General features: G+C 37.1%; 1 protein-coding gene across 1 annotated transcript in view; it reads right to left on the reverse strand.

The window, feature by feature from the left end:
• Positions 1-24,437, reverse strand: part of gbe1a (glucan (1,4-alpha-), branching enzyme 1a) — a 154,599-nt gene that overhangs the window by 106,662 nt on the left and 23,500 nt on the right. The window contains exons 3-5 of the mRNA XM_058790245.1: positions 18,350-18,465; positions 7,389-7,514; positions 3,040-3,175 (exon numbers count right to left, since the gene is read on the reverse strand). Coding sequence (XP_058646228.1) covers positions 3,040-3,175; positions 7,389-7,514; positions 18,350-18,465 — 378 coding nt within the window. The remainder of the gene's footprint in view (positions 1-3,039; positions 3,176-7,388; positions 7,515-18,349; positions 18,466-24,437) is intronic.

Raw genomic sequence — 24,437 nt, forward strand, 5'->3', positions numbered from 1 at the left:
AGAAAAGGGGATAAAAGTAGAAAAAAAAAAAAAAACTTCAAAGGGATAGTTCACCCCCCCAAAAAACAATTATGTCATCATTTACTCAAACCTGAATGACTTACTTTCTTTTGTGGCACATAAAAGAAGGTATTTTGAAGACTGTTAGTACCAAAGCTGTTTTGGTTACCAGTGAATTCCATTGCATGAAAAAAACAAACAAACAAACAAAAAAAAAAACAGATGTTTCTCAGATTAACTTCTTTTATGTTCCATAGTTTATGATGGGCCGTTGTAGCCCAAACATTTGTGTGTATCCTAGTAAATTTTATGTTGAATCAAATAAAATAATTCTTTCTAAAGATACTATTTGTAATGTCTAATTAATAATTTCTCATTTAACACAAAAATGGCATTAAATAATATTTTGGGGGTATTTTCACAGCCAAATGCAATTTGCGATTAATTAGATTAATTAATCGACATATCATGTTATTAATTAGATTAAAAAATTGTATCGACTGACAGCCCTACTTAAAATACATTCAAATGGAATTCAGTTAATACTGCAGAATATTTTCCAAATATTTTCTTTTGTGAAAGTCATACGGAGAGTCTGTAACAACATGAGGGTGAATAAATAATGACAGAAGTTTCATTCTAGGCTCATCTATTATTTTAAAAATACAAGTGATTGTCAAGAACAACATTTTTTGGATATAGATGTGTTGTCACTTGCATATCTTGCAGTGATCGTGACAGTACCGAAGTCATCTGAGAGAGTTACGATTGTTTGCTCTCTCACAGCATAGTCCTAAATAAGCTAGACTTGCCTTCCTTTGCTTCTGAGATATTTGCGTTTAACTCCTTTTGTTTGTCAATCACTTTTTCATGTGGATGTTGATTAAATCGCAGAATAAAGGATGCTTTTGTGTCCCACTCATCTGACTCAGTTCTTCCTCTGTCGCAAAATCTCTTATCAATTTAAACATCAGACCTGTCAAGCAATAATTTATCATGCAGTACACAACAAAAATTCCAATAACTCAAGAGAAGGCCATATGTAACGTATAATAAGAAAACCTTATTTTCCAAAAAGAAATGTTCCTTTCATTACATTTATTTTGATATTCAATGCAATTTTTGATTCAGAGGACTTTGAGTACTGTATTGTGCTTGTGACATTTAACTTTTTATAATAGAAGTCCATTTCAACGTGTGTTTCTGCGCAACTATTAAAAATAGTTTTTTCTTCAGGGAAAAACAAGACCCGAAAGGATTTAAGGGCACCACTATTTCTAAAACTAGTGCCAAAAAGCTCTTCCATTAGGAGACAAAGTGCAGCTTTGCTTTTGTTGCCTTCTGGAGGGTTGAGGAGCACATTAACTGAGGCACAGAACCCCAGGGAGAGTGCCGATCATGAGAGAGAGCAGTCAAAGAAGCCACAATGACTCACTATTTTAACATCCATTTAAGGGGTGAAAAATAATTTTACGCTAACTAACTCTGCTTACAAACAGATTTGCTCCAGGCGAAGGTTAACACTTCAGCACTTGAGAAAACAAACAACAGAAGGTTATGTTTTATGGATCAGACCAATGCAATGAACACTAATGTTTAAGGTAACTTCTGTAATCCCCACAGCTCAAAAAAACTCATTTGGAACCTTCTGACAGTAATTGTAGGCTGGCTTTCTCTCAAGCTTCCATGTCAAAAGCTCTATAAGGGAACAATCATGGGAAACGGCTCTCTGTGCAGTAATGGAATCACTCGAGGCGGCAGCTGTTCTCACATCTGCTAACTAAACTTAACAGTTCCGCTTGCCACAGTTAGCATGATATTCCATGTGGAACTGCTTGGTGCCTGCCTTTTTTGCTTCATTTGTGTCACACTATGCTGTATGCATGATCATTTTAGGTTGCATCTTGAGCTGTTTTCTTATATGCTCTATGAAATATGCTCTATAGGGTTTTCTTGAGGATGCAAGGAAGGCAGTGATTTCTCTAACAAGATGACGATGATTAATTTGACAAAATATGAGATCAAATGGTGTGTGACAAAAAAACAAAGCAAAACAAAAATTATATTATATATATATATATATATATATATATATATATACATTTATACAATTATTAAAAAATGACAAAAGACTCTAAAATGTCATGTGATGCAACATTAGGTAAATTAAATTATTTTCCTTATACTCTGAATACAAGTGTACAGAACTTAATTATTATTTACAAAAAAGTTTTTAAAGTTTGTATTTATTTATTATTTTATGAATTATTCATTTCTAAATATAATTTTGTTTTTGCCAGTCGCACCACATGACATTTTACAACCTGAACTAACTTTGCCTTGTTATAAAATAGCCAACTTTTCACAAATTTTGAAAGACATATTGACCTTGACAAACACTCATGCTAAATTACGTGAATTAGAATTTGGACTTTGAATTTTTGCTCAAATATTAATAAGCAGTGAAACTAATAAGTAGTTTTTCTTCATTATAAAATCAGGAAAGTTGTATCAACCTGGCATTTTGACTTTTCCCACCATTACTCAGTATTTAAAAGAAAAATAAATAAATACTTTTTTAATTCAGATATTAAAAACATGCTCATAAGTGGTGTATCAAAGTCTTTGAGTGCATGAATTGCATTTTTAATAAATAAATAGGGGGCCATGCAATGACCCTCATGTTTCTGAAGTAACACTCTCCAACAGCTTTTAGTTATATTCCTTCGCTGCCTGTTCCTTCGCACGCCTAGTGTAGTGATAAATAAAGTATAAGATAAACACAACCACGCTATGTAACAAAACAAAAACATGCTCAGTCTAAGTGTACTTCTTTCAAATCCAATGTAGCAAAATCACCTTGCTCATATGGATTCTTTGATCAGCAGTAGGTTTTTTCATAAAGCCTAAAAATTTCTTCTGGCCTGGGAGCTCAGGGTTAGTGACTGGCCCTCGAAGAGAGGTGTGTTCCACTTTGCTTGGTTTGTATTATTTTGACGTGTGTGTTTTGGCAGTGTTTCTGTAGATTTCATCACTCACCAAGATCCTTAATGCGAGGAAGCACATCTCTGGTGAAGTTTTTGTACGAGGCAATCTTTTCCTCAGGCGAACTGATGCCCACATGGGCCTCATAGATACGAAGACTGCTGGGCCGTGGGGGTCTGGGGTGCTGGAACTGGGGTCGAGAAAGAAGAAAGGTTAGAGAGAGAAAGGGCCCAGATATCAATCCACTCTTCTTCAGTGAGCTTTGATGAGACATTTTGCTAGAAGGTTCTGCTGAGCATCTGGGTTACCTCAAAGATCCTGATGCAACACAACACAAATATTTGACTTGATTGAACGCTTGCAACAATACAAAGGAGACAAAGTTCTCAGTCTAAGCCTAGAGTTCGGAGCTTGAAAATGTAGAAAATGCAACTTAAGAGTAAACTTTTTTTTGTAGTTGTTTATTCAAAGTTTTGTCATCTACAACAATGCATATAATATAATATAATACAGTATAATACAATATAATATAACATTTTATTTATTGATTTATTTGATTAATCTACTTAATTTGTATTATTTCATTAATTTGGGGGGGAAAAAGACAGTTTAGCCTATTTTAAAAGAAAATGTCAGTTCTGAATGCAATACCATTTTAATATTATATTGGTTTTAGTATGGCAATCTTTTTGGTTTTATTGCCAGACATAACATAGGCAATTACATATATAGGCACACAGAAGTGAAATGCAAAAAGAAAGTTAAACCAATTGTGGCTCACTGAAAAGGGTGCCATTCCAGAAAGCAAAAAGCAATATTTCCTGCCTTTAATCATGCAGCAACCGCTATAACTGCCAGATGACATTGTGTCACCAATTCATCTCCCCTAAAAACTGGATTATGAGCATGATGCCATTGACCAGTCGCTGTATGAATGTCTGATGCCATGAATAGATATCAAAGGAAAATATGTCTCATTGCCATTGTGGAAGAACCACCCATATCAAAACCGTTTGCAAATGGTTCTTCGGCGAAATGAAGACATCAAGAGGCCGAAAGCAATTGTTGAATCGCCTCCGATTAAATTGCCTGTTTAATGTGGCGGGCCTCTTAAGAGGAGGCGGTTTCGAGTGTCATTACTAACACGGAAGAGGGGTCGTCGTAAGAGCGGGGTGCTTCAGAGATGCTAATGGCTGCTGATGATAAATGGTCAAGAGCCACAGGAAGGCCTGATCAACATCACGGTCCTGTAAACATTCCCTCCCGCTTTGACTTCTATTGTAAACTAAGTCCACCCCAAAAACAAATAGTGATTTTTGAAGTATATTAAAAATAAATGGGTGTTTCATCAATCTTTTGGCCCTATGGACATTCAATGAAAAGTAGCAATTATGAATCTTTAATCTTATAAGAATATTTAAGGTGAAAGGATTCGTGTGTAAGTGTGTGTGTGTGTGGTGAAACTGGAACTCTTGGTTCTTGGAAGCAGCTATCAGTCGATGATGACTGGTGTGATGTACAATTCTCCACTGACCCTCTGCAGGGCAAAACCCGACTGTCATAGGTTAAACCATGCCAGAGTCCATAACTCAAACCCTCCTCCCTGACAGCTCAGAAAGCATCTGCCTGAACCCGTAACTCTGGAAACCTCTGAGAGCATGTGCTCATGTGTGAGAAACACACAGAGATACCGTAGAAGAACTGGGTTTATGTGCAAAGTACCAAGAAAGACACCTGTCTAGAAATATACTTTTGTGTTAAAAACCTGGTTATCCCTTTTGAAGTAGGGTCAAATTGACCCACGTATTTTTATGTTCAAAATTAGCATCTCTGAAGCACTGTTAGTGATTAAAGGTGGGGTATGTATTTTTTCAAAAATGCTTTAGAAAACAAGTCGGGCCTGAGTACCAAAACAAACTCGTAGCCAATCAGCAGTAAGGGGCGTGTCTACTCATGATGCGGGGGTGAGAAAGCTCAGTGCACAGGACGGACATTAGCAGAGCCGAGCGATGACCGAAAGATAGAGATGGCTGATAAAAAAAACAAAAGAGGAAAACATCTGTGGAACAAAAGAAGGCTTACACCGTGTAAACACCAGACGCGACAGTTGTCGTGTTGCGCCGCGCAGCACCAGCTGAAGTCTGTCTATACTGGTAGTGTCGACCAGACGGCAACAGTTCAAAGAGGGAGTGTGCTGGATGTGAGGGGTCCAGAGTGATTTTGCTAGCCCTTTTTCTCACTCTGGATAAGTACATTTCTTGGAGAGTCAGGAGGGTTGTACCAATGATTTGCTCAGCAGTCCGGACTACCTTCTGTAGTCTTCTGAGGTCAGATTTGGTAGCTGAGCTGAACCAGACAGTTATTGAAGTGCAGAGGACAGATTCAATGATGGCAGAGTAGAACTGTTTCAGCAGCTCCTGTGGCAGGTTGAACTTCCTCAGCTAACGAAGGAAGTACAACCTCTGCTGGGCCTTTTTCACAATGGACTCAATGTGATTGTCTGAATGACTCCACTGCAGTCACTGTGCTGTTCATGATGGTGAGTGGGGGGAGTGCAGGGGGGTTTCTCCTGAAGTCCACGATCATCTCCACAGTTTTGAGCATGTTAAGCTTCAGGTTGTTAAGACTGCACCAGACGGCCAGCTCCTTAACCTCTTGTCTGTAGGCAGACTCGTCACCATCCTGAATGAGGCTGATGACTGTGGTGTCCTCTGCAAACTTCAGGAGCTTGACAGAGTGGTCTTTAGATGTGCAGTCACTGGTTGGTGTAGAGGGAGAAGAGCAGTGGGGAGAGGACGCAGCCCTGAGGAGCGCCAGTGCTGATCGTGTGCTGGATGAGAATTTTCCAAGCTTTACTAGCTGCTGCCTGTCTGTCAGGAAGCTGTTGATCCACTGACAGACAGAGGTGGGGACGGATAGCTGAGTTAATTTGGGCTGGAGGAGTGATGGGATGATGGTGTTAAAAGCGGAGCTGAAGTCTACAAACAGGATCCTCACATAAGTCCCTGGTCTGTCTAGATGTATATATATTGACTGCATCATCCACAGACCTGTTTGCTCTGTAGGCAAACTGCAGGGGGTCCAGTGATTTCCTTCAGATAAGCCAAAACCAATCTTTCAAATGATTTCATGTTTCACGTTAGAGCCACATGTCTGTAGTCATTAAGTCCAGTAATTTTGGGTTTCTTTAGGACGGGGGTGATGGTGGAGCGTTTGAAGCATGAGGGGACTTCGCACAGCTCCAGTGATCTGTTGAAGATCTGTGTGAAGATGGGGACCAGCTGGTCAGCACAGGTTTTCAGACAGGCTGGTGTCACACCATCTGGGCCTGGTGCCTTCCTTCTCTTGTTCTTTCTTTTTTCTCTTGTTCTTTTTGCTTTGACAGAACTAATCGTTGCCTGGTTTGCATATGTATGTGTGGGGTGGAGCTATCAAAATAGGGGTGAGAACCTTTTGGGGTAGAGGCGTGTTTGTTTTGGTGATTTCAAATATCTTTTAAATAGCTTCTGCCTTTTTGTTATGTCTGGTTCTCAAAACCCTGTGAGGGAAAAATGGGTTTCTCACACTTCATTTCAGTGCTGCAACATTTTAGTATTTGAGATCCAACAACTAAAAACATTCTTTCACAGATTTGTTTTTATTTTTTGACTGTGAATCTCAAACAAATGAAGAAACAGCAAATTTGCCATGGAGGAGTTGCCAAGTCTTGAATTTTCAGTAAACTTTAAAACTGAGTTTTAAATTTCATAACTTCAATATATTTCAAAAAAAGGTTTTCAGTTTTTTTGATGAATTTGATGAATATTATTCACCTAATTTAAAAAAGGAATATATTATATTATATGTCTTTGCGTCCTTGTTACAGTGTAATTATACATTTAAGCACTGAGTAATATTAATTAACTACATGTACTTACCCTATACTAATAAAACCCTATACTAAGATTAGGGTTTTGTCTAGGGTTACTTGCATGTAATTATGCATAATTCATTGTTATTATAATAGTAAATACATGTAACACGTGTAACAAGGATACCTTAAAATAAAGTGTTACCTAATATAATATAATTCATCTTATTTTCTTTATTTATTGACTTATGTGATTAATCTGGTTAATTTATTACCATATTTTTTTCAATATTATTTTCAGTAGTATTTTATTTTTGGCAAACTGCATGAAAACCAATTGGGTTCAATTTGACCCCTTACACATCCTAAATGAGAAAAATTTATCATCACAAAAATTCAAGAAGAAATAAAGAGTTTACCCAGTGTTTGAATATCGAATGAGTGTCAGATTGACCCCAACACAATGGAGGGTCCTAAAGTGTCTCGAATAATTGCCCAGAATAATTATATTGTGTATATTCTACTGTATTTCTATTCAGCTGTGTACACTCACCTGGTATGGCTGTGGAGGGTCCCAGTGAGTCCAGTCATAGGTGACAGAATCTAGTGTTTTTGTGACATATTTGGCCCATGGAGAGATCCGAAATAGATATTTGCCTGTTTTAGTCAGGACCACAAGCTACAGACAGAAACGACAAATGTGACATCTTGAAATTTTCATGGTTAAGTTTTTGATGCAAAGCAGAAGCATACAGTATATACATATACATAAAAATGAGTGCTGGGCAACAATTATTTGCGATTAATTGCATCCAAAATAAAGGTTTTGTGTACATAATATGTATGTGTGTGTACTGTGTATATTTATTATGTATATAGAAATATACATACATGAATATATATATTTAAGAAAAATATGTAGATATATATGTAAAATATATATGAGTCGGGCCAAAAAAAACTCTTAGCCAATCAGCAGTAAGGGGTGTCGCAACAGCTAAAGTCTGTCTACACTGGACATGACCGTTGAAAATCATTTGAAATTTGTGTCAATACCTCATAAATAGAACGTGGCAGCAGTTTACTGTCAGGGATTTATAATCAGCATCACTAATTATAATGAGTACTATAGTATTTTGTCACGCGCCGCTCGTGTCCGGTGTAGACACAGTGTTATGATAAGGCAAAAAGTAGGGCCCGTGTAAATATCGGATCAGCTTTCCAGCACTGGAGAGAACTAAATGAATGGGAAGGCCTGCGATCGGACGCCGAGGTTGCTTTGTTTCTTCTCCATAGGTGAGTAACATTGGTTTTGCTTTGTTTCACAGAACTACTCTTTGCCTGGGTTGTGTATGTGTGGGGCGGAGCTATCAAAATAGGGGTGAGACCCTTTTGGGGTAGGGACGTGTTTGTTTTGGTGATTTAAAATATCAACATTGGCTACCAGAAATAACTTACCCCACCTTTAATATACTGATGATATATAATATAAATTATATGAATATAAATATATACATGTAAATATTGTCTAAATATATACTGTATATGTGTGTCTTTATATATACATACATACTAAATATACACAGTAGGCCTTACACACATGTACACATATTTTAAACATTACACGTGTTAAATTAATTTCAATCAATCGTTGCCCAGCACTAATAAAAATAAAATATATATATTTTTATTACACGGCCGTTCAAAAGTTTGGGATCAAGCCAATTTTTTTTTTTTTTTGGAAAGAAATTAAACCATTATTCAGAAAACATTATACTGATCAAAAGTGACATTTAAAATGTTACAAAATATTTCTATTTAAAATAAATGCAGTTTTTTTTAAAACTTTCTATTAAATCAAAGAATCCTTAAAAAATGGTTTTCACAAGATATTAAGCAGCTCATTGAAAATAAGAATAAATGTTTCTTGAGCAGCAAATTAGCTGTCACGAATTCGGTCTATGAACTCACCGGTTCACTCACCACCAGAGGTCACTCGCTCACCACATTGACTCTTGCACTAGAGGTCTGCATTCCCGCGGCTGTCCCACGGGACCCGACCAGATTTCTTGCGATGCAGGATTAAATTCCCGAATAAAACGCGGTTGCGGTCGGTAGCTCTGGTGCAATTTGAACGGGAGCGGGCGGTCTAGCAATATCCCGTTCCCGACGTCTTTTCAGAACAACATATCTGCGCTTTATTCAAGCACCGGTACAGCCTGCATGCGACTGTTATGCACGCGCTGCACGCATGAAACAGTGCTTCGTTTTATTTGCGAGTGTCGGTGTGCAGCATGTGCATAACGATGCTCAGAGCAGGCTGTAGCCTACCAGTGAATATACGGCCCGCAGACAGAACAGTCAGGTTGTCCATGAGTCACAGAGCAGAATAAAGATGGAGCAAAGTGTGGATGCGCTGTCCTTGAAGAGCGCTCAACTGGTTTTGTTTATATTTTGCTTAGCCTATAATTTTAAATGACACATGTCGAATTTATTTATTTTTCTTCCGCGACACTTTTCCTAGGCTAGCTACTGTGTTTACAGCAAGATGTTAAACGAATTTAGTATTTTGACAAGACCAATAAAATTATAAAAGGCCATTTTTGTACAACCTACATTTTTTTTTTCTCTGCGACACTTGTTCCTATTGTGTTGTAAAGGTTAAACGAATTGTATCCTGACAAGACGAATAAAAATAAGGAATACAATTTTTGTACATTTTTATTTTCTCTGTGACACTTTTTTTTTCCTACTGTGTTGGCAGCAAAATGTTAAACGTTGTTTAACATGTTTAACATTTTGCTGTCAATAAAAGACTCTTGATGACGAATAAAATAACAAATACAATTTTGTGCAGACTACACTTTTATTTGTTAGCCTATCTGTCTTTCTTTCAGTAGAGGAAATTTAAATGTGTGATTCTGGAAACGAGATCTAAATTTAGCGGGAACGGTCGGGTCGGGAAGAAAATTATTCAAAGCACGGGATATAACCTCGCAGGCGCGGGCAGGACTTAAAAAAACAGTCCCGTGCAGACCTCTATCTTGCACTACACTAACTGTTGCACGTCACCCTCAGACTACAATTCCCATCATCCATTGCACTGATGACATACACACAGCTCATTGCACTGATCACACAGCTGATTCCCATCACACGCTTTACTTAAGCCTTGGACTTCCTCAGTCAGATCACAGAGTATTGTTCTAGCGTTTAGCACTCCCCTAGTGTTAGCTGCCTTACAGAGCCATTCTGTGTTTCTGTTTAATCTCCAGTATTGTTCTGCGTTTATCACTCACCAAGTGATTGCTGCTTTACTGAGTCTAGTCTCCTGTTCTAGTTAGTCTTGTCATTTCGTGTTGCCTTGTTTCCTGTTCCCTTATTCCTGCCTGTGTATCTTGGATTAACCCTCGTCTCGGACTCTGTTTGTACCTCGTTTGGATTATTGCTTATGTTATTGGACTACCCCTCTTCTCAAGCCCTCTGGATACTGTTCGCCAATCACAGACCGGCGCTTGCCCTAGGATTACTCTTAGTCTTGCCCTCAACATATCTGTTTACTGATGTTTTGACCATGCCTGTATTTTTGACCTCGTCTTGGAATAAAGAATCGATCTGCACGTCTCACGTCTCGTTCACCCCGTTACATTAGCATTTTAGAACGATTTTTGTAGGAAAATTCATCAAAATATTTCACTGTTTTTAATGTATTTTTGATCAAATGAACACAGCATTGGCGAGAAGAAGAGACTTTCTTCAAAAATAACGTTTCGGACCTCAAACTTCTGAATTAATATGCATTTATATGCACACATTTATACATTTTAAAAGCTTGAATGCTGTATATTATACAAAATATATTTTCCATGCAATTCCATTGGGGTTCCTGTGCGCTGCTAGTTGTTGCCATGGTTTAAAAGCACCATTTATTAAAAAGGAAATATTGAGAGCTTTTCATCTAGATTCTACAAACAGCTCTTTGTCATAACCATGCCACATTTGATTAAAATGATTAAAAATCCCTTCCCCCTCCAATGCTCTTTTCTAAACCCACCTCTCTTCATAAGCCTACCTGATTCAGTAAAAACTCATACAAACACACACACACGTTTGTTTTTGTGAAAAGTGGGGATATCCCATAGGCGTAATGGTTTTTATACTGTACAAACTGTATGTGCTATTGTCCTACACCAACCCTACACCTAACTCTACCCCTTACAGGAAACTTTGTGCTATTTCAGATTTTCAATACACTCCACTCTGTGTGATTTATAAGCGTTTTGAAAAGTGGGGACATGGGGTAATGTCCTGAAAAGTCACCTTCTCCTTGTAATACCTATGTCATACCCTTGCCATTATACAAATTTATGTCCTCATGTGTCACAAAAATGTGCCCGCGCACACAGACACAGACACAGACACAGACACAGACACACACACACACAAACACACACACACACACACACACACACACACACAAACACCAGGTGGACAGGTGTTTGGTGATGAGAGCTGACAGAGGGGAGGAGAAGAGCAGAAGAAAACAAAGCACTTTAAGAAGGTCCATCATTGCTTTCAATCTCTCGGGGGGCAGCTTGGAGATTGTCACAGATCGATAGACGCTCTGGAGAGACATTGGGCGGGACGAAACATCCTTAAACCGCTCTGCTCGGCTTTGCACAGACTATTACCAAGCTAAGAACATACCATTGCTTTTCTGACAGCAGAAGTAACACTGTGACTTTGAGAAAGAATGACAGAAAAGATAGAGAGAGAGATGACTTGGAGAGTGACTTAGAGTGTGACTGTGAAAAGCAAGAGGAACAGAGTTCACCAGTAGAGTTCTGGAAGAAAATAATGTCACTAATGACATTAATATCTAAGGCAAAGGGGCTTTTAGGACATTCTCAGAAAAGAAGTTAGAAAAACGGTCACTGGGATGGTACCTTTTCAATAGGTACACTTTTGTACCTTATTTTACTCTGTACCTATTTACGCCTGTTAGTACCTTAAAGGTACATATTAGTGCCTGAAGTGTACATATTAATACCTAAATGGTAGGCTAGACATTACTATTTTTCTGGGATGCACCAACATTAAAGAAAAGAATAGTGAACTGGTAGTGAACGGTTAAAACAGCTTGGTGAAGCTGGAAGACCAGCAAGACTTGACTAAACCATCTTGGCTAGGCTAGAAGACAAGCAATACCAGATGAAACCAGGTAAGACAAGCAACCACTTTAGGCTGGTTTATTTAAATATTTATTTTCAAACAAAGGTTTCAATCAAACCTACAATCTACAATCAAACTGAGCCAGTTTATTCTGTAGCAAATAGTTTCCTAAAATCCATATAGAAAAAATAGGGTAAATATACCGTACTTCCGGGACCAAAGTTACTGAAAAAATATTACTGTTGAGTTTTATACAGAGTGAATGAGTTTGTGTTGGTGCTATATAATTACAGAAGCTGCATCTGGCAAGTACATTTCTCAGCCGTATAGAGCGAGCCAGACAGGACCATTTATGGATTAGCATGAGTTTAATTTAGAGTGAACGAACAATCTCGTCTGCATTTAGCGCAAGAGTAAAGTTCACCTAGGCACATTTCATCTTCAAAGTGACATCAGACCTTTAATTATATTTCATTCCTATCAAAGCGTCCTCCCTCTGATCTGTCATAACACTCTCCGCCTGAGTCCAGCCTCAAATCTCACATGACAATCAATAAGAAAAAGACCTGAAGTGTTAATAGGGCTCCTGAGTAAACATCTGGAAATTTCTGTGTGTAGACAGAGAAATATGGAGGGTTTAAGTTGCTTAGACTTTTCTCACTTCATGCGCACACACACACACACACACACACACACACACACACACACAGACGCTATATCTCTTCCCACACACTTTTAGCAAGAAGAAACCCCTAGAAAACTCTCCTTTCTCCTCACTTCCTTCAGACTCCAGTTAACAGTGTTTTGATTTCCCTTGAGACGACGGCTATACCCCTGAACCAGCTGTCTGGAGTCACTGAGGTATCTCTCAACAAACAGAAGCACAACAAAAAGAATGTACCCACATAGAGAATTAAACATGGCCTTGCAGGAGAGCTTGCTTGGAGATCTCTGAGCCACCCGGGAATCTGTATTGATCACCTTCGGCTGCTAAAAGTCTTTGAGCATCTAATGTTCCCAGTGTTTTTAAAATGCAATATCACTACACAGGGTGCTGAAATATTCATGCCTGAATAAATGAGGTTCAGGCTTGTTGGTCCCGGCGATAAAAAAAAAGAAGAAGCTTGAGTTGATTTTAACTATCGCTTACAGCAGGTTTCAAATTCATTTGGCACCCAGCAGAAGGCCGTTTGTGGGAAATGCATTAGGTAACATTGATTATCGGGACGATGAAAGGGAATCTCATGAAACATTGAGAGCACGTGCATGCACCTGACAACGCATGTGTGAAATAACACTGACAAATCCTGGCCATTCTCTTATCATATGCTTAGAGTTTTACACTAAATCAGGTCTACTGATCGATACACTCATGCACTGATTGTCATTGAGATGCTAAAATTAATTAATGAGTAATCACAGTCTTTTTTCCTATTGTGCATCAGAAAGTAGGAGGTGTTTCTATAAATTAGCCTAAAGGTTAAATAATTATCTATATAACTGCTATATACCATTTATACCTACTAATTTAAATATCAAATAAATATCAAATGAAATATTAGTTCAACTCCAAAGAAAAAAAAATACTGAAAATCATAAAAGGACAAAATTATAATTTCACACTGTATATACACTGTAAAAAGTATTAATGTAAATACAACAAAGTTTATAAGAGTACATTTTAGAAGAAATTATTATTTAAGTTTTCCTACTTTAAAATTTCACATTTATCTGTACGTTACAACAAGTGTTACTTGCTGTTTCTTTGTAATTACTTGTGAATTTACTAGAAATTAAATATATTAAAGGGTTACTTCACCCCAAAATGAAAATTTTGTCATTAATCACTTACCCCTATGTCGTTCCAAACCCGTAAAAGCTTGAAAGACATCGCCAAAATAGTCCATCTACCATCAGTGGTTCAATCTGAATGTTATGAAGCGATGAGAATACTTTTTGTATGCAAATTAAATATAAATTATGACTTTATTCAACAATTCGTCTCCTCTGCATCTCCTCCAAGTCACCGTAGTGCCATGTTAGAGAATATCCGCTGGACACAAACTGCGGCAGCTGACACAGAACAGCGTACGCAGTTTGTGTAATGTGGATATTCTCCAAAATGGCGATATGGTGACTTGGAGGAGACGCATATAAAAAGTATTCTCATCGATTCATAACATTCAGATTGAACCACTGATGGCAGATGGACTATTTTGGCGATGTCTTTCATACTTTTCTGGGCCTTGATAGTGTTAATTACTTGGCAGTCAATGGGACAGTCACAAGCCTCCCGGTTTTCATCCAAAATATCTTAAATTGTGTTCCGAAGACGAAGTGATTAATGACGAAATTTTCATTTTGGGGTGGGGTAACCCTTTAAGCGTGAATATTTTTCTATGTTTCAGTGTATATACACTCTCAAAAATGAAGGTGCTTCAAAAGGTTCTTCACAATGCCATAGAAGAACCATTTTTGTTTCCACAAAGAACCATTCAGTCAAAGGTTCTTTAAAGAACCATCTATTTCTTACCTTTTTATAATCTGAAAAACCTTCTTTCACCACAAAGAACCTTTTGTGAAACAGAAAGGTTCTTCAGATGTAAAGGTTCTTTATGGAACTATTTAGACAAAAAGGTTCTTCTATGGCATCGTGAAGCACCTTTATTTTTAAGAGTGCATGTACAGTATATACCTTGTTTAAAATTTTTGGGTCAGTAAATTTTCAGGGGTACATAATTATCTATATACCTTCATATTTATATACCAAGTAATCAAAGTAAAATATAAACAATATATATTTAAATTTAAATTTGCAGTCATATATTTTATGCTCTCTAAGGCTGCATTTATTTTAATCAACAATACAATAAATCAGTATCAAATCAATATTCTTTAATATTATTATAGTTTAAAACAGTTTTCTATTTGAATGTATTTTAAAATGTTGTAAAACGATGCTTATTCATATGATGGCAAAGCTGAATTTTCAGTATCATTAGTTCAGTCTTCAGTGTCATATGACCCTTCAGAAATAATTCTAATATACTGATTTAGTGCAAGAATCTTTTCTTATTATAATCAATGCTGAAAACAATTGTGTTGCTTAAGATGTCTGTGGAAACTGTGATACATTCGAATTCTTTTATAACAGAAAGTTATAAAAAAAAAAAAAAAAAAACCTTTTGAACCATAAAGTACACACATAAATAAAAAATAATAATACAAAAATAATAAAATAGTAGTATTGTAAAAAATAACAAATAAAAAGAGCTATATTATTATTTTAGAATTACTTGAGATAATTTTCCATGTTCAGTCAAAATAAGTTGTTCATGCTTTCTGCTCAAAACCAGCTGATTATTTTATATAAAGAAGGTTTGAAAAGAGGCCAATACACACAGATTACACACCTCCAGCATGCCTGAAGGAGAATTTGAGGTAGGGGAGAAAAAATGACTGGAGTGAGAGAGATACAATTTAATCAGAGACTCCAACAGGATATTCTAAAGGAAGGAAGGGCAAGAGAGAGAAAAGTGCACTCCTGGCTGAAGTTCAGCCGCCCCAGTTTCCATATGTTAAACCTGGCCACTCACCCCCCATTAAAATCTCTCCCTGGATCCCCTCTGCAGGCTTAAAGAAGCTGTGTATGACAGCCAATTACCTTATAGAAACCTCCACACAGACCCAGGACTCCATCTGTCCACCTAACACCCAGTGAAAAAGAGAAAATTCTGCCACGGACCGCTTTTATGGACATAAATGGACTTCTCTTCCGCTCTCAATCACTTGCTCCAAGACTCACTCACCTCTCATTTTCTCTTCTCAATAATGGGTAAAATTAAAGCGTTTCTCAACCCTTTAATTTCAGCCTAAATAAATAAAAAATGATAAAAAAGATAAATAAAAAAATGAAAAGGACACAAAATCTCAGTACACTTTACCCCAGTAAGGAGAAGAAAATTGCGGGAAGCAGGACTCACAGTTGTAACATGAAAATCACCCTTAAAGTAAATGATTTATGACATAAGTTCACGGAATACAGGAATATAAATTAAGCATAAAGGACAATTATATCAATTTTGAAAAAGACCATTGAAAAGTGGATCTTAAGGAGAGACACTACAGGTAAAACCATTATTATTATTATTATTATTATTATTATTATTTTCTCATGCACTAGTCAATTTTGAGATTTTGCTTCCAAAACATGTCTACTTTCAGACTAATGGAAAGAAATGATCCGAAATACACATTTAAGCGTTTATTACACTTTGTTTCTGAGGTCCAGGGATCTCCAACCCTGCTCCTGGAGAGCAGTCCCGCAGACTTCAGTTCCAACCCTGCTCCAACACACCTGTCTGTAATTATCAAGCAGCCCTGAACCAAAGCCACTGGACAGCAAGCCAGCAACCTTTAGCCAAAAAAGCATAATGGCTAATGTTAACGCTGCGGCTTTGGCGGTAAGCAGGGAAAAAGACCAGACTAGAGGCCGTTTTTTTTGGAATGGATGTAAATGGCAGAGAGTCTTATCATTTCATATCATTTATATCAATAAATAGCATATAATTTAATGAATCGACAACCTGTTCACTAATCACTAATAAGTTCTACACTAAAAAATACTTTTGTTGGGAACTATATAGTGTCATAATAGGTAGGACTCATTTACAGCATTATTACCTGCAAATACGTGCCACATTACTATTTAATAATATATGTTGTGTAATATTGTGTAATGTCTAAAAATATCATTTTTTTTTTTTTTTTTTTTTTACCTTAAATAGACTTGAATTGTAATGACTATTATGTGACCATATGACTTATGTTGATATAATGCATTTTAATGAATAAAGGACATGAATAATAATAATAATAATAATAATAAATATTTTAATAAATAACAAGGTATTCTTTGTATGGCTTTAAGATTTCAACAAATTAGCTAGTAACTAGTATCAGTGTTATGCATGACCAATCATGTTGTTCTTAAATTTTAAATTGCAGTGACCAGTAAGTGACCAGTAAATGACCAGCAATTCATGCTCATTTTTACTGAGCAACATAAACTGTAACTGACTGTCGTAGAACTGTAAAAGCCGCCACTGATGTCAGTGCCATTGTATGATTGGCTGAGGTGACCCATGTGATCCAAGTTAGCCAATGATCCAAGTTTTCTAATGGTAAGTACAGACCCTCTCATCTCCCAATAGGACAAGCTCTGCCCTGAATACCTTGATTAGCTGGTTCAGGTGTGTTTGATTAGGGTTGGAACTGAAATCTGCAGGACAGTAGCTGTAGTCTATCGATTTATGTAGATTTAAAATACAATACATACATTTAAGGCCCTTTTTCAGAACACGTTTTCCCCCTCACTTCAGTAGGACTATCGTAAAACCAAATTTTTATTATTTTATTCCTAAAAAATTACATTTTTCTTCTGTTGACAGCATTTTCTGATTTATGGAGTGATAAAAAACATATCTAAAATCCCCTCATTAAAAGACTTTAACTTTAATATGTCAAAAAAAACTTGAAACCTGGGTTTATCAAATATCGGAAAAAAAAAAAGTAAAGAAAATATTACCAATATTAAAATATTGGTTGACAAAAATATCAACCAATACTGCTAAATTAAAAATAATAATAATAACATCAGACAATTGATATGGTACAGTTACAGTACAGTATATTGCACAATCCCTAACTCAGAGACCAAATAGTATAACTGATTGTGTAACTATTAAAATAACTGTCTTCCAAACAAACCCAAAAGGCCTGAAATGAAAATGAACTGTAGTTGATCTGAGCTCAGCTGTAGCAGCACTAATGTGATCCGCTCAACCTCCGGTATCCGGCGGAGTCAGGGTGCTTCAAAACCCATAACATGGCACTGCGGCAAACTGTGCTGGACATGTGTACCCCCGCCAACTCTGGCAAATGGGAACTTGTTGGGCACTCAATGTTCCCATCTGCTCCCTCTTCCCATCAACCCCAGATTAACCCTAAGAGCCAAGTCAAGCAGCTTTGCCCCACAAATGCCACCCAGACCTGCCAATGACCGTCGGTCTTCTGGGACAGAGAGAGCCAAGATCCCATTCTGCTTTAGCAGAGCGGCTAACAGCTCCTAATCAGGTTGAAGAGACACACAACCTTTCACTAATCCAAATGATACCTCACAAGTTGTGAAGAGGAAAACTGTGGCCCATAGAACAACTTTCAAATTCCAGTAATGACCAGCCCATATCTTTTGAGATGCACTTTAGATGTTTATATTCATATAAACTGCATCATACAATACAAATATTATGATGCCGTGAGGTGGTGTGATGTATTTAGTACCTTGAATTTGGTCAGGTGCTTGATGACAGGAGATTTATCCACTTTTGGAGAGAGGTATAGTTCCCATTTCCCATATTCTTTCTGCATGAAAGGGTGAGACTGTTTTTCCCAGGAATCTGAAGGTAAACATATTTAAATGATTAATAATTGCTTGCCTATTTATGGCACACACACACACACACACAAATATACAGTGCCCTCCAAAAGTATTGGAACAGTATAGACAAAATTGCTCTGTTGGCTGTGGAGTCAAGACATTTACAAATATGATTGAAAGATGAATATGAGACAGAACTACAGAATGTCACATTTTATTATTGGGTGATTCAACACATAGATGTTTTACCAGCTCAGAAGATCAGCACTTTTAGAGTTTCATCCCTCTGTCTAATGTGAGCATAAGTATTGGAACAGTTGCCTCACAGGCAAGGGCGTAGTTTTGGTTTGAACATGGGGCGGGGGCGGGGGGTCGTTGAAGTGGACCCCGGGTCATGCTTCCTCTTAAGGTTTATTTATTTGTTTGTTTGCTTAAATGTTTTATTTTTGTAATGGTCTTTTGTGCTATCCACCACACACACAATTACTTGTTTATATAGGATATATAATGTATTTTATATTATTTAGACACTTAGGCTATAGTTTGACAGAATGTTCTAATTCAACACGCCATGGGAAGTCAATCTAACTTAACATTTTCTTATATTGATTTTGTTTATTTTTTACTCCTTAACAGTTCATCAGGCTCTTAATGATTTAATCTATGCCATCGTTGGAATATCTGAAGGCCAGGTTTTTCCATCACTCATCATTGGAACCCATTGGCTCTCGATTCTGACTTGTACTTGCTCTTATGAAAAAGTACCATAGTTCTTAACTGTAGGATTTGTTATAATAAGGCTAGCCTATTAATCATTACCAGGCCAATAATTACTTTTTTTTTTTTTTTTAATTTTATTAATCTATATTGAATTTTTTATGAGAAACAACAGCCTTTAGAAACAATGGCTACAACATGCCACAGTTGTAATATAAATCTATAGGGAAAAATCTATTCCCTTAACAGATTATCTATTATAAATTCTACAAGCTGGAAAAAATTTAGCACAATAAATAAGCCTACAGTAAAACGTGATAAATTATGGTAAAGGTGGTCATGGGTAGTTTAAAAATATTTTAATATTATGTCAGTGCTGGTGCTTTCACCTTATGTTTTCACCTCTTTTCATCAGTCTTTTTAGATAATGTTCGTCTTTCTCCATAGCATTTTAAAGTGGCAGTTTCTCAATAGAATTCAAATAGATTGCATATTTTACCATCAGCTTCGGGATAGGAATAGCTCGCGCAAATCTTCTCGAGCAAGCTGGTGAACGTGCACGGAGTATAGGGTGATTCGCACGCTGCCCGTGCACAGTTAAAATAACTGCGCTTCAGTCAGGTTGTGCTGATAAGTGCTCTGTTCAGTTCGCACGTGAGGTTAGCGCTTATAAAAGCGCCGAAGACGTGATTCAAATAATTAATAAATAGCCTGATCCTGGGTTTCCATTAACCGTGGTATAAATATTAGGGGGGGGGGGGGGTTGTACTTGCTAGTTTTGGTTAATGGGGGTTACCTACCCCCATCCCCCACAAACTACGCCCCTGCTCACAGGTCTTTCTAAGTGGTCAGCTGTGTCCTGCTGCATTAATTCTTCAGATATTAAAAGCAGGCAATGTGTTGTATCAGTTATATCCATTACTTATGCATTCTGAATCTTGCATTCGATGATGACACACACAAACCAGGATGAAGATGAGGGAGCTGACTTTGAGAGAAAAGCAAGCAATTTGGATGCTAAAAGAAAAGAGGAAGTCAATTAGAGCTATAGCAAAAACAAAGGGCACAGAGAAATCAAGAGATTGGAAACCACCAGCGACACCAGCAACCAACAACTACCTGATCGGCTGAGAAAACAACAGTAGTTGATGACAGACAAATCATAAAAGCTGTGAAAATGAACCCTAAAAGACGTGTCTGTAAAATCACCAACAACTTCCAGAAAGCTGGGGTGATGCTCTGACAATCTGACAAAGAATTACAGATGCTACACAGCAAGATGCAAACCTCTGACCAGCACCGGAAATAGAAAGGCAAGATTAGAGTTTGCAAAAAAGCACAAAGGTGAGCCAGAAGAGTTTTGGAACTGTGTTTATGGACCGATGAGACGAAGATGAACCTTTATCTAAGTGATGGGAAAGCAAAAATGTGGAGAAAAAAGGGAACTGCAAATGCTCCCAAGCATACAGCCTCATCTGTAAAGCATGGTGGAGGTGGTGTCGTGGCATGGGCATGCATGGCTGCCTCTGGAACAGGCCCTCTCAACTTTACTGATGACTTAATGTATGATGACAGTAGCAGAATGAATTTGGAAGAGTACAAAACCATCTTGTCTACCAATATTCAAGAACATGCCACCAGATTCATTGGGAAGTGCTTCATATTGCATCAGGACAATGACCCAAAACACACTGCCAGTTCAGTCAAAGAATTTATAAGGGCAAAGAAATGGAAAGTCTTAGATTGCCCAAGTCAGTCTCCAGATTTAAATCCGATTGAACATGAATTTCACCAGCTGAAGAGGAGAGTAAAGGCAAAAACTCCCCAAAATAAGCAACAATTGGAATTGGTTGCATTAAAGGCTGGGAAAAGCATTTCAAAGGATGAGACCAAGAGTCTGGTGATGTCTATGGGTCACAGACTCACTGCTGTGATTGTGTGCAAGGGATCTGCAACTAAATAATAGCTTTTAATCTTTTATATCTGCCTTATGTTCAGCTGTCCCAATACTTATGCTCACATCAATGAGTGGGATGAACTCTAAAAGTGCTGTTCTTTTTATTTGGTAAAACATGTATGTGTTGAAACGGCTAATAATAAAATGTGACATTCTATAGTTTTGTCTCATATTCATCTTTTAATCATATTTGCAAATGTCTTGACTCCACAGCCAAGAGCAATTTTGTCTTTACTGTTCCAATACTTTTGGAGTGCACTGTATAATATCAAATTAAAGGGTCCTTATTTAAGTGAAGGAAAAAAATCATGTCAGTCAGAAAATATATTTTCTTGCGAGTATGACTACCCACATTGCACCTGGGTCACTATAGTAGCAAACTACAGACATGTTTCCACAGGACTCTTTTTGAGTGGTTTCTTTTGTGGCATCCTTCCATAAAGCTGTAATGAAGAGCTCTTGATATGGTTGACTGGTGCACATTTACTCTGTTTTTGAACTCTGTAGCTCCTCAAAGTGATTGCTCGTCTTTCTGTGACTACTCTTACATGTTCTTTATAACGACAAGTCTTTCTTCTTTCTTGGACTCTTAGATATTGTGCTCTTTTTCTTAGTTTTATTTATTAGGTCACACTTTATTTTAAGAAAACGAAACGCCCATTGCCATAATGGAATGACGGGAGAATTGTCAATATATAGGAAAAATGGTATGATGAAACGGTTGAAGTGGCTGATCAACAAGAGCAGGAGCAGGACATTTCTCAGTGGTAAGTGTTTGTGGTAATTATGAGATGAGATAAAACAAATTTACTCGTAGGTAGGATACAGCATCTTCTCGACATGATGTTAATCACACGGACATTTTACTATGTTTGTGGACAGGCAAGTTGATCGTGAGAAAGTGGGCGGACATTATGCAAATTTATTACTTTGTGACGTACAGCCGTAACTGAATAAGATTCGAATTCCTGAGACTAGTTTAGGCGATTGCGAGCCGACTCTTTTTTTATTATTATTTTTTTTTCCGATAGACAATAACTTTATTTATAAAGCTTCACAACTTTGCAGATAGTTTATGTTCACATACAGATACTGTGTGAAAGGTAATGGTCGAAAAGGCATAATAGGGGCACTTTAACAGTTCTTTCTTGTCCTCGAATCCGATTGGGTGAGTGATATTCTAGTGATAACACTCCGCTAGTCCGCTTGTGGTATTTCTCACAGTAAGTGACATGGCGGACACCCAAATCCACTATAATTTTATATGTGTCACAAAATGTGTTTTTTTAAGAGTTTTTTTTTTTTAAAGTGAGAAAATACTTGTTTAGACTTCCAATATGCAGTTTGTTATAAAGATAACTTCTATTTAAAAATTGGAAGCAGCTATTTGCACTAAGTGTAAATAGCAACTGAGGCTTACACTAAGTGTAAATAGCAATTAGATGCTGTTTGCACTAAGTGCAAATAGCGATGGATGCTATTTACAGTAAGTGCAAATAGCAGTGGATTCTATTGACACTAAGTGACTGTTTGTTATGAGTCAGCAGTAATGACTTTTATATTGAAAGAAACTGAAACGGGGTTGTAAACAGTGAAGTTATTTTTACTTTCAACAACAGCTTGTAAGAAGCAGCCAACAAATGCACTTAGCAGGGCTGTCATCAGAAATCCCCCTTAGCAGATGAAAGGATGTATGACAAAGACATCTCTTTCCTCAGCAGACATTGAAACTGTTTTATTGCGAATATGGGATTGAGCTGAAGAATGAATGCTGTACCAGATTGCAGGTAATCACGCTCGCTCAGTCCTCTCTCATAATACTCTACTCTACATAATACTGTGAGCTTTTAATACAGTAATAAAATAAGCTTTCATTACGTTTACATGGACATCAATAATCTAATTATTTACCTTATTCTGGAAAGACAATATTATGATTAAGGTGTTTACATGAGTTGCTTTTAGAATAATCCTTTCATGTTCCTGTTTTACATGTTACAGTACATAGATCGTTTAATGGCATGCGTCATTACGTCCCCACATGACGCCATCCGAAGTCCCCTCCATAATTTCACTTATAAACATATAGTTCGTCTTCGTGATGATGCCATATGCAGTTTTGGGTGTTTAATTTTTAATTTTATGAACGCTTCAAGTGCAGTTAATTATTTGTAAGTGCGTATACAGACAACGGCCATGTTGAAGCTCTTTTATTTGCTGTCAAACGGTTGATCGCTGCCGTGTGTGTATCCTGTCGCAAAATGCGGCAAAAAGTCCTACACGATGGTAATAGTTTGACCAAGTTGTGTACATGTCTGTACTGCACCTCGATAATGCGGCTAAAATAGGAATACTCCACATGTCTTAATTCGATTTGTGTTTACTTCGATTATAACTTTAGCCAGATTAAGGTAATCAAAAATCTCTGTTTACATGGTAGACTCTTAATCAGAGTATTGTCTTAATCTTATTAAAATCAGAGTATTGATGTCCATGTAAACGTAGTGTTCCTTCGTTACTAGCTCTAAAGTGACGATTTCGAATTTGGGAGGCTTGGGCTCAGCTCTTAAACTGACAATTTAAGATTTGAATCCATGGTGGAAGGAAGTAGCTCTGCACAAAGAGGGTTTTTAAAGACACTCAGTTGGTGTTGTATTTACACACTCGTGCCATCAAACTGTCGAATCACAGCCGTGCCGATATACAGCCATATCACACTGCTATGAGTGTGATTATTGCTTATACATCACACTAAATAATTTGTATCAATTTAGTATAAAGACTTCCTGAAATACTCATTTTGAAAAAAAAAAAAAAAAAAAGGCATGTTCTTATGAGTTTCCCTAAATTGTCTTGACAATGAAGTAAACTAATACATGTGAACACTTTAGTATTGGGACCAATTCTCAAAATTAACTAGTTGCTTAATAGCATGCCTTTTATTAACATATTGGCTGTTTATTAGTACTTATAAAGCACATATTCTGCATGACTACATTCTACATCCCTAATCCTGCCCAATACCTAAACTTAACAACTACTTTACTAACTATTAATAAGCAGCAAATTAAGAGTTTATTGAGGCAAAAGTTGTACTTAATGGTTTGTTAAAAGCAAGTCAAGAATTGGACCTTAAAATAAAGTGTGACCTAGTAAATAAACTAAGAAAAAGAGCACAATATCTAAGAGTCCAAGAAAGAAGAAAGACTTGTCATTATAAAGAACATGTAAGAGTAGTCACAGAAAGACGAGCAATCACTTTGAGGAGCTACAGAGTTCAAAAACAGAGTAAATGTGCACCAGTCAACCATATCAAG

Source organism: Onychostoma macrolepis, chromosome 10, assembly GCF_012432095.1.
Source record: "Onychostoma macrolepis isolate SWU-2019 chromosome 10, ASM1243209v1, whole genome shotgun sequence".
NCBI lineage: Eukaryota > Metazoa > Chordata > Actinopteri > Cypriniformes > Cyprinidae > Onychostoma > Onychostoma macrolepis.